This window comes from Dromaius novaehollandiae, chromosome 1, assembly GCF_036370855.1.
Source record: "Dromaius novaehollandiae isolate bDroNov1 chromosome 1, bDroNov1.hap1, whole genome shotgun sequence".
Lineage (NCBI taxonomy): Eukaryota > Metazoa > Chordata > Aves > Casuariiformes > Dromaiidae > Dromaius > Dromaius novaehollandiae.
In genome coordinates this window covers 210,543,243-210,554,347 of record NC_088098.1, presented here as the reverse complement: position 1 = coordinate 210,554,347, position 11,105 = coordinate 210,543,243, and the positions used below count along the sequence as shown (strand labels likewise).

Below are 11,105 nucleotides of genomic sequence, written 5' to 3'. Positions count from 1 at the left end.
TGTTAGCTGAGAAAAGGTTGTCTGCCAGCACGGACTTCTTAGTTTTTCACATTTTTTTGTACTGCTCGCTTTTTCCAACCTTCTGCCACAATCCCTTTGCAGACCGAAACGGGGTTGGTGCTAGATCCAAATAAATGCAAGTTTAAAAATCGCATCTATGAATTTAAGTTCCTGTAGCGCCTCAACTCCTCACACAGGGTCCATGAGCAGGGTGGACCCTTCCACGCCCCCAGCTCTGCTGCTCCTTTGTAGCAGCCGAGAGGTCAGCGGAAGGCAGCACATAAATCGATGCCTGCGAAATTTATATTTCCTTTCTGGGGTAATAGTGATCAGCTGGGAGTTTTGGCAAAACCCTTTGTGGATTTTTCTCTGGGAGTTAAAACACATTGCAGGATTTTTTGCCTTCTTGGCTCCGGCCCCCTCTTCTTCTTGCCAGATATCATTACGAGGGTTCAAGACGGATGAGTAATTAAAGCCCGCACAAAGAACGTGCCTGACAATTAAAGTCAAATATCTGCCTGATGAGGCAACAGATGGGAGAGACCGCAGAGCTCCCCCAGCCTCTGCTCCCCGGCCCTGCTGCCCGGTGGCGGCGGGGGGACCCCGGGCATCGCCGCCCGGCACCCGGCGAGAGGCGGCCGCCGCCGGGACCCGCCAAGCTGGGGACGGCGAGCGACGCCCCGGAGGCCGCGGCAGGGCCCCGAGGAGCCCCCGCGCCAGGCCCCGGCTGCCCGGTCACCCCCGGGGGCGAGGCTGAGGGTCCCGGCAGCGGCGGGACGTGGGGGGCGAGCGACGGCAGAAACAGGGGCGGGAGGAGAAAAAAAGGCGTGTTTTCCTCAGGAAAAAAACCAAAAATGAGAGTGAAAGCGCAAAAAGGGGGGTGACACCCCGGGGGGGGGGGGGGGGCGGCGGCTCCGGGCGCGGCCTCGCCCGGCGCAGCGGGCACAGCGCGGCCTCCCGCGGGCGCGGAGGGCGCCTGCGCCGGCGGGCGCGCTGCGGCGCGGGGCTCGGCGGTGGCGGTGGCGGCGGCGGGGAGGCACCTGCGGGAGGCGCCGCTCCGCCCCGCGCCGCTCCGCCCCGCGGGAGGGGGAGGCGCCCCCGGCCCCGCGCAGGCGGCGGGAGGGGTGGCACCGGCCCCGCCACCTGCCTCAGCCGCTCGCGGAGGCACTCCGCCGCGGGCAGCGGGTAGGTAGCGGGCGGGCGGGCGGCGGGGCAGCCTCACCTGCCGGCGGCCGGGGCCGTCGCGGCGCGGGGGCAGCCGGCGGGGACCGGCGGACAAAAGGGTGGAGCGGAGCGGAGCGGGCGCCCCTGTCTTCGCCCGGGGCCACCCGCAGCCATCACCGCTGAAGGAGGGAGGGGAAGACCCAGCCCTCCCGGGGGGTGACGCTGGGCAGGCTGCGCCTCTCGGCCCGGCGGAGCGTCCCAGCTGGTTAAAAAGAAAAAAAAAAGAAGAAAAAAAAGCCAAACCCCGTATTTGCCACTTTTCGCACTTGAGGATGCGCGGGAGGAGTTAGGAGCAGCCGCGGCGTCACGCTCCGCTCCGCTCCGCTCCTCGCCCGAGCGCCAGGGTTTGGTTTCGGGAGAGCCGCCGAGCCGTCGCCCCGTGGGCTCCGCAGCGCCCCGCGACGCCAGGGCCGCGCTGCCCGCGAGCAGAGGTGAGGGGCAGGAGGGGAGCGGTGGAAGGAGACGGAGGAATTGCCCGTAAAACCTGGACTAACTGGTAACGTGCGGCGCGATCCCTTTCCCCGTTTTGCGCCGCTCTGATGCACGTGTCAAAATACCCGCCGAGCCCGTTGGCAGCCGCCCTCGGCCTGCCGGCGTCAGGGTCGCTTTCGGGTTTTCTGGTGCAGCTCGTAACCCTCAGCGAGGCAGGGAAACCTCAGCCCCCGCCTCGGCATCCCGGGCAGAGCCGTGTGTGTCCCATTTAAATGGGGGCAAGGCTTCTGCAATCCTTACAGCACGACTCACTTATTTCTGCTGTGTTTTAACAAGTTCTGTGACGAAGAAAAGCAGCTGAGGTATTTTGGCACAGCAGTAGCAGTAATTTGGTTCACCTCTACAGCTCGGTGTGAGGCAGGTTTTTCTCTCTCCCCTTCTCTCGCTCTCTTTCTCTAGCTTTTTTTTGCCGTGTTAATGGTCCTGGCTTGCAGCACTGTGGAAAAACTTTCTTCATTTTGGACGTGGCGGAGGCTGCTGCGTTCGCAGGCTTTCCTGCGGTACGCTCCAGACTTATCGTCGCTTAGCCATCTATCACAGGAACCACCCTCGAAGTGGCGAGCTCTTCCAGAAAAATTGCTTGCTTATTAGAAAATGATCCATGCCCGTTCAAACAAGGCGGCCCTTTCGCCAGCATCTGCGCCGAGGCACGAATGCCCGCCGCCGGCAGGGAAGCGTGACTGCAAAGCGTCGTGGCAGTGCGGTGAGCCCCGGGGTGGCTGTCACTGTGTCCATTCTCGAAACAATTTTAATTCCCTTAGCGAGTGTGATTGTGTACAAACCGCTTTCTAGGGGGTTCCTGTGCTGGGTGTCAGAGCAGGGCTTTGTGCAGAGTCAAAGGGTGGATTGAGTTTGTGACACAGTTTAAATAGGAACAGAAGAACCGTGCTACGGCGGAGCGGCGCGTCGTAATTCATTCGCTGCCGTTTTGTGATAGCCGGTCGGGATAGCCCGCTGCTGCTTACCGGTTTGCTGTGCTTGAGGACAGCTTTCGTGGTCACCCACGCGTAAGTAGTCGAACATAGAGTGTTTTAACATAGATTTTTTCAACTGTTTTTTTTTCTTTGCTGTAAAGAAAAAGGGAAAGAAGGGGTTAACTGGTAGGTCTCTTTAAATTCAGATGGAATTTTTTAAATTCCTTTGTTTTTCTGCATAGCCATTTTTTTTAAAGAGGAAAGATCTATATAGAAAGAGATATCATGCAATAATTTGGCACCCTGTTATAAATAAGATATCTTTATTCTGTTTACTGCAGCCCAGGGCTAGTTTATTACAAATGGGACAATAATAATGTATCATCTGGAGACATAATTAATCATGAAGACTTCACTAAATGCCCTTGTCTGTGAGCACTGTTTAGCATCTATGGTCAGACATAGACTCACAATTGTATTTTATGGTGGTTAGTTCTAATAACATCTGAGATAACAGAAAAGTTCTGTAGCTGATGAAAAGCCTTTTTTATCCCATACATCTGCAATGTGATCATAGCACAGAGGAGGCAGGGGATGTGGGTGCTCGGAGATACGAAGCGGAGTAAATGCGACTTTAACAGAGCACAGAACAGAGATACGGTGTGCTCCTCTGAAGCCTCTTTTGGGGACCAGCTGGAGTTTGGGCTTCTGTCTTGTTCTCCTCATTGGGCGGCTGCCCTCTGCTGACTAAAACCGCTTTTCCAGTGTTGGTGTTGGTGTAATGGTGATGGTAAGGAGAAAAGGGGAGGCAGGTTGCAGGGACAGGTAATCCCTCGTCTCAGCCCTGTTGATGCTCTCGGAGGATGCAGGGAAGCTGCTGGGCACACAGTCCCTTCCTCAGGTCGCTGCGCTGACGAGCACAGGGCAATCTGGCTGTTCGTGCAAATAACAGCTGACAAGATGCTTTCAGTTTTCCCCTGCCAGCTAAATTAACAAGCCAAGGGCCAGCATTGACTCAATTAGCATGAATGATTTTTACATCCAACTAGTGGCACTAGTGATACGATTTCAATAGGGATTCCAGCTATCGAAAAAGCTTCAGATGTCATTTTTGGAGTAACTTCACTGTGACCTGGAAGGGAGCAGATTGTGCATGTAAATATGTGCTCTTTAATAATGGGATATGTTATGTGATGGACAGCATAACTGTGATTTAGTCTGTTCTCAGCTCCCAACTATGAGACCAGTAAACATTGTACGTGTACCATGTACAGTCCTCGCTGTCACCAATTAGGACAGTTATCAGTGGACTTATGCTAATGTATGTTTTCTCTGTGGAGATAGAGTGGTAACATTTATCCCTGTTATCTTCTTTTTCTATACTTTCCTAATCATTGTTTATACAGCAGGTGTTTCTTGGGCCATCCTGATACCAACCAGCAATTTGATTGCTTGCAAAACCCAGACAGCATCCAGTATCTGTGCCATAGTTTTCTGAGTATACCCTTATTCAGGAAGGAGCCAGAGGAGCTGATAGTTTCTCTTGAATGAATAAGCAACTATTTTCCAGTTTTGTGACATCCAAGATTATGCAATTCTGATTCCTGTTTAGAATGGCCTGTGTTTTCCAGCATGACTTGCCTGTTAGGTATAAAATAACACATTCTATAGCGTTTAGCCCTTCTAGAAAAAAATACAGCCCTTTTAAGGGTGATATTCTGTCTGATAATGAAAACATTATCAACTGATATGGTGACTTCTGGAGGAGTTAGTACCTGCCTCTGTGGGCATAAGTAGCATCAACTCTGTTCATCTACATCAGTTTTTTTGGAATCAAAATATTTTGATTTCCTGTGTGAGTCAGTTGATATCTTGAACATTGAGCTGTGTGTGCTTTAGTTATAGCATCCATTCCCAAAGATGATGCTACCAACTATGAAAGAATCCAGGCCTAATATTTGCGTTGGACATCTTTGGGCTTTGCAGGCTGTAGCTTCTGAAGTCTTTTTCAATGCAGCTTAGGGATGAAGCATTCCTACAAAATGGATTTTTCTTTTTATTCTTAGATAGCTGTGGTCATCTCCTGTGTGATTTGCTTTCGTTTACTCGTTTGAGGTATTTCAGGAATGATCCTGCAGTTGGGATCAATGTAACCTCAGCAGGGTTTAAATATGTGTAAGCTCAACATAATTGTGAAGTTTTGTTTGAATAATCTTTGCATGAGGCATCCTGCCTTCTTGCCCAGAGCGCAATGCCTCCTGCAGCGATTCAGCTGTATGGCTAATTTTCAAGTAAACTAAAGTTACACATTTTCTTGACACCATACTAGTGCACGCTGTTCTCTGCAGACTGAGGCACTCTGCCTGCGGTTCATAAACACATTTACAGTCCCATTTGCCTCCTCATGCTCAGAGGGGGGTTGGTTTGCATTTCTAATTAATTGAGTTTATGAAGGAATAAGTCAGTATGTTAACTGAAAATTCCCTCAAGAACTGTAAACTTATTTCATTAGCTGCTCTTGTGCAATCATATCACTCTTTCCCATGTAAGCCTAGGGGAGAGCAAATGTTACATGGAACAGAAACCTCCCTCTGGTATGAGCTGCAAGGGGAAGTGAGTCTCCCATGCAGTAATGTTTTAGAAACCTGTTCATGTTCAGGTTACCTTCTTTTTCCAGCTGCCTGTTCCTATCATCAGCTTGATGTGTCTGGCTAAGATGGCAAACTGTAAAGTGATTTAAGGACCTTTTTTGAAGATCTTACTCAATGGAGTCAGAAAGTAAGTGGGAGCTTCCAGGGAATGCTGTAATCTAGCTAAAATAAAAGACATTAATTTTTCGCAGGAGTTATGGCTTCTGAATGCAGGAATTTATGTACAGAATAAATTTTCTTTATGTTATATAAAGAAAATGCCATAACTTCCCATTATGTTAATAGGGAGTTGGTGCTTCACACAGTAAGGGTTAAATGTCCCTGTGTTTCGAGTCTTAATCTGGGATGCTTGTTTCAAGATACAGATTAAGGCAGTAGTTTAATGTTGAGGAGCCTGAGGAACTTACAATATTTGACTCCATTTAAATTGCTTGACCCTTATTATGGGACTTGTAGAGCAGGACCAGTTTTGTGATGCAATGTGCCACATAACCTGGAAGCTCTTGAATATACAATGTAAGTAAGTTCATAGAGTGAAGTCTTCTAAAAAGAAGAAACCAACGCCGTGATGTAACCTAATAACAGACCTATAACGTAAGTATCTCCAAGGGCCAGCATGTTTTTATGTAATTATGATGCATTATACAGGTTTCCTCCTTCCATGGACACCAAACTTTGCAGTCTCTAATTTCAGTAAGACACTTAAAAGCAATACTAAAAACTATGCTTGGTTGGCAAACTATTGCGTAGCGGTCTAGAGTAATCTTGCAACATATTTGGATGAGTAACTGAACTTTCTTTTGCTTTCCGCAGACTGGCACTCAGAATGGCAGGCTTGTCTACTTTAATCCTCCTTCTGTGTGCTGCTAAAGATGTGCTGCCCTCCAGTTCCCACTGGAAGCCAACTTGGCCATCTTACAGAGTTCCAGTCATCCTGCCACAGTCTACCCTTAACTTGGACAAACCACGGTTTGATGCAGAGACCAAACTGGAAGTGGTATCTCCTTGTGGCCCAGCGTGCCACAAAAGTTCCCCGCTGCCAACGTATGAAGAAGTGAAGAACTACCTGTCCTATGAAACCTTGTATGCTAACGGTAGCCTCACTGAAACTGAAGTGGGCATATATATTCTGAGCAACAGTGGTGAGGGGTCTCAAGGCAAATCTCGAACTAAGAGGCAGATCTATGGATATGACAGCAGGTTTAGCATTTTTGGGAAGGACTTCTTGTTGAATTACCCATTCTCCACATCAGTGAAGCTGTCTACGGGTTGCACGGGGACACTAGTGGCTGAAAAGCATGTTCTTACTGCTGCTCACTGTATCCATGATGGCAAAAGTTATGTCAAAGGAGCTCAGAAACTGCGGGTGGGGTTCCTGAAGCCCAAACTGAAAGATGGCAGCAGAGGGGCCAATATTACCAGCTCGACAATGCCTGAGAAAATGAAATTCCAGTGGATCAGAGTGAAACGAACCCATGTTCCCAAAGGATGGATCAAAGGAAATGCCAATGATATTGGCATGGATTATGACTATGCCCTGCTGGAGCTCAAGAAGCCTCATAAAAGAAAGTTTATGAAGATAGGTGTGAGCCCACCGGCAAGGCACCTACCTGGAGGGAGGATTCACTTCTCTGGCTATGACAATGATCGGCCGGGAAACCTGGTTTACCGTTTCTGTGATGTCAAAGATGAAACATACGACCTGTTGTACCAGCAGTGTGATGCCCAGCCAGGTGCGAGTGGATCGGGGGTGTATGTGAGGATGTGGAAGAGGCAGAATCACAAATGGGAGCGTAAAATTATTGGAATATTTTCAGGCCATCAGTGGGTGGACATGAATGGCACACCACAGGATTTCAATGTAGCTGTTCGCATCACACCCCTCAAATATGCACAGATATGTTACTGGATCAAAGGCAACTACCTTGACTGCAGGGAAGGATAAAGACGATGAAACTCCTTGAAAGCACTTAGTGACTGGTTTTAATTACTCCTCTGAGGAAAGGCTAGACTTCTGCTGCAAATGTGTGTGATACGATTTTTGCAACACCAGGATGTGATCTATAGCTTTGCAAGCAAGCCACCTTGTTCTCAGGACAGTGGTTGTGTGGTGCAGCCATTACAGCTAGAAACTGGGGAGAGAGGAACGTCTTCAGGATGGGGAAGGAGCAGGTGGACTTGCTGACTTTGCAGCTGAGCAACTGAAGATTAATTAGGGGCGGGTCAGTAAACAGTACAAAATCGGAACCGTCTCCAAAGAATCTTATAAAAGGGACGCTGTTGACTATCTCATGCCTACAATGTTTGTTTTAATAAATCCTAGGATTAGTAGAAATGCTTTGATCTGAACTTTTAAAAGAAAATATTTCTATGCTGTTGGGCGCTGCAGAAGGGCATTTAATGGTGTTTGCAACACAAACATTACAGGTTTGTGTTCCTGCATGAGAAGGGGAGTGTGAAAAGGGCAAGGCATGCACTGTGGGAGATAAATGCCACACAAATAGCGTGAAGGGTAAATAACTACATAAGATTTCTAAACTTCTTTCAGCCTGTGTGATTTGAGACTTTATTAGTAACATAGTTAAGAAAAATGCTTTTTGAGCAAACGGACCTTGATCTTGCAAGGACTTAACTGTGAAGGTGATGTTGGTCATATGAACAATGCTATTGCATCCTGCTTTGATAAACACAAATACATTGACTTAAATCCTTTACAGCAGCTGGGGCATAGCCTTACACCTAGCAGCATCCCTATGAATATACTATTATAGAAAGCCTGTGGGGACAGAGGCTTGTCTTCTGTTGTGATCTGTGATCTTTTAAGGAAAATCTCTTGTCAGCAACTCAGACTCTTTGCAGGGGAGGCCTGTCTGGTCTTGCTCGCCATCTGAGTTGCTGGTTGAAAAGCAGGTCAAGGGGAGAGGAGGACAAAGGTTTTATCGATTTTTTTTTTTTTTTTCCCTTTTTGTTGAAGATCTGTGCTGTTCTACCCACAAATACATAAGGCAGAGTAACTCTAGATTTATGAGTGTCTCTCCATCATGTCCCTTTCAAAGATAATTTTTACAGCATCTTCACTTCTGTTTCTTGTGTTGTTTGGGGCAGGATTCCTCCTGTCCCCATCAGATTTTCGAGTCACCAGCAGTTCTTGTCATATGCACAGTTCAGTAATTCTGCAGCTGGAATAGAGCCAGATTGTAGGATGTACTCCCAGTTAGCGATGAAGTGATGCCCTGCTGTCTCTTATCAACACAAGTGACTTATTTTACTGTAGCAGAATTGTAGTTTAAAACAAGAACCACAGTAAAAAATCAGCCCAGCCAAATATTTGTAGCTCAGCAAAGAGCACTGGGAAGTCAGTGTGGTCTGTACAGTGTTTCTCAGGTGGATTTTGCCACTGTATTGCAGTAACATGGTTAAGTACATGCTGCCACAACGACACTTTTTGAATAGGAGGATAGACACTGGCTCCAGTTCCAGTTTCTCTTCCTTCTGTCTCTCACTGTCTCCTGAAGCTCACCACATTGCACCTGGCACTGGTGTTGTGGGGCAAACACAAGCCCCTCGTGTGAAATGGCAGAGCTGGGAAGGAATGAGGCTAGGCAGTTGCCCTGTGCTATATGAGGAAAATGTTAGTTCAGTTAAGCCTTTCTTTCACTTTACTAATTACTGTGGCATTTGTAAACATATGCCTGATGGTGCTTTATCTTTGTGATGGCTTCAGCTCTAGTTCTGAAGGGCATTTTTGCTAGAGCTGCCTATGATTATTATTTTTATAGGCGCAGCATACAAAAACATGGACCCTGTGTGGGCCCATGTTTCCATGTTCCATGTGGGTTTCCACGTGGATTTTTGGTGCACTCGGATACAAGCAGTTACTAATGCTTTGAAATATGAATAATCACCGTATGTATCTGATGGTCGTCTTCTGCCTTTTTATTTTAGATTTCCTTTACTTTTATGGCTGTTATCTGGAGCACTTTTGTTTGAATGTATCACAGTGAATAAAGAAAAGTTATGGAATTCCAATGCAGACATTCTTGTATTTGTGCTATACTTGGGTTGTACTTTTAATTGCATTTCACAATTACTTATTTGTAAAGACATTCAAATACAGCACAGATGTATCAACATTCTTAATACTGTTTCCCTATGTATTTTGCTTCCTCTTTCTTGTGTCCTCATCCATTATATAGGTAATCTTTTTGTCTGTACTGTGTGTCCTTGGTCAGTAGTCATCACTCTTAGCTTTTGTATGATTGTTGCCATTCCAAAACCAGTCATGGGCTCAGATTAAAGCTGAAAATAGCCTATTAGACTTCAGTGACCTTTTTTTGTTGTTGCTGTTGTTAGCTTTAGGATGGCTAAACTATGGAGGAGATTGAATCAGTCAGTATAATCAGGTCCATCTTCCTTCTCTTTCAATTGATGCAGTTCCTCTGAAGCCAACATTGAGAGCCAGAGATTTCAGAGGGACATTGGAGTGCAGAAATGTTCTACTCTTTGACTTGGGGATTGCTACCTGTACACCTTTCCTCATCTCAGGATGTGCACCCTACTTCATGTGGGCTTAAGAACATCAGTCCTGGTTTGCTGGATGTATTTCCCATCCGCTGGCATATAAGTTCAAGTACTTAGTCGGACTATAGGCTGAGCTCTGTCCTTCTCTCAAGATGACATTGAGAGAGACCGTTAAGACTGGCAGAGTGGAGTTGAGCAGAAGGCAAATGAGCTGGCATAATGTGAGCTGGTTTAAAAAAAAATTATGCAGGAAGTTTACAATAATATGGAATCAGAGAATCTCTCTCTTTTTCTGCTATATACTATATTGTATACTATATATATACATTATGTATACTACATATAGTACATTGTGTATATATATTCCTATTATATTGCTTATATATATATATCTATAATATGCAAACATTTCAGACTGTTATTAGAAAGAAAAGAAAATCTCAGACAACCTGGGTAGGATTTTTGCTAAAGCTCAGCATCGTTCCACATGTGCCCATCTAAGTTGGTGGGAATGTTGCTGGTGTATTCATGGGGAGCAGGGTTAGGCCACTGCTGAGCAGTTCTAGAAATTATACTCTCCTGAGTATGCTTGTTTTGATGCTGTAAAAATGGCTCTATTAAAACCAGGCCTTTAAAGCACGAGAGAGCGAGCCACGCAGCAAAATGAGGTCCTCAAGAAAACATGAGTAACTAGATTCTTTACAGGCTAGAAATTTCATTGTCCAACTGATCATGGCTCCTGATAACCTGCAGAATTTAATCAAGCGCATCATTATTCTTGTATCTTAATGCAGAGCAGAGGATGGATATAGAGAGACTGTTTTGCTTGTAAATGGATAATAATCTTCTGTTACTGCATCTTTAAAAGGCTGACATGAGATAAATCCTAGTTAATCTGATATAGCTACAGAGTGCAGCACTGGAAATGGAAGCTGAAGTATCGAGAAAGCACAAGACATCGTGAGCTCTTGCAGAACACACAGTGAACTTAATTCACTGAAGGCTGCAGAGTATCAGCAAGTCTCTTTCTCAGAGGAAAGGTATTTTCCTTGCATCTGTAATCGCTTTGCAATTGAATTCCCAGGCCTGGCCGTTTAGAGAGCAGCTCTCATCTTAAAGTTGCATGCTGAACTCCAAGCAAGTATAATACATGCTTGAAATTCTTTTCCGTGTTGCCGCTTAATCTGCCATTTGTTAGCCAGTTTTGGTAGAGTGCCAATGCAATACGCAAAGTCCTTTAGAAAAGAAGCTTTCAAAGAATGGCTAAAGTATGATGGGTGGGTAAAAACTTTTCTGCTTTCCT

General features: G+C 46.4%; 1 protein-coding gene across 8 annotated transcripts; it reads left to right on the top strand.

Annotated features, from left to right (window-relative positions):
- Positions 1–1,053: 1,053 nt before the first annotated feature.
- Positions 1,054–9,314, top strand: PRSS23 (serine protease 23). 8 transcript variants are annotated; one of them, XM_064505158.1, is made up of 3 exons: positions 1,054–1,185; positions 5,308–5,408; positions 6,095–9,314. In XM_064505158.1, exon 3 carries the CDS (start codon positions 6,108–6,110, stop codon positions 7,224–7,226), a length of 1,119 nt encoding a protein of 372 aa, XP_064361228.1. In that variant the 5' UTR covers positions 1,054–1,185; positions 5,308–5,408; positions 6,095–6,107; the 3' UTR covers positions 7,227–9,314. The 8 variants fall into 8 exon arrangements, with proteins under 8 accessions (XP_064361228.1, XP_025961866.2, XP_064361229.1 ...); XM_064505159.1 differs by lacking the exon at positions 1,054–1,185 and adding an exon at positions 1,221–1,655; XM_026106080.2 differs by lacking the exon at positions 1,054–1,185 and adding an exon at positions 1,689–1,720.
- The last annotated feature ends 1,791 nt before the right edge of the window (positions 9,315–11,105 follow it).

Coding starts and splice junctions, on each gene's coding strand:
- PRSS23 (XM_026106081.2), top strand. CDS start 6,108: ATGGCAGGCTTGTCTACTTTAATCCTCCTTCTGTGTGCTGCTAAAGAT.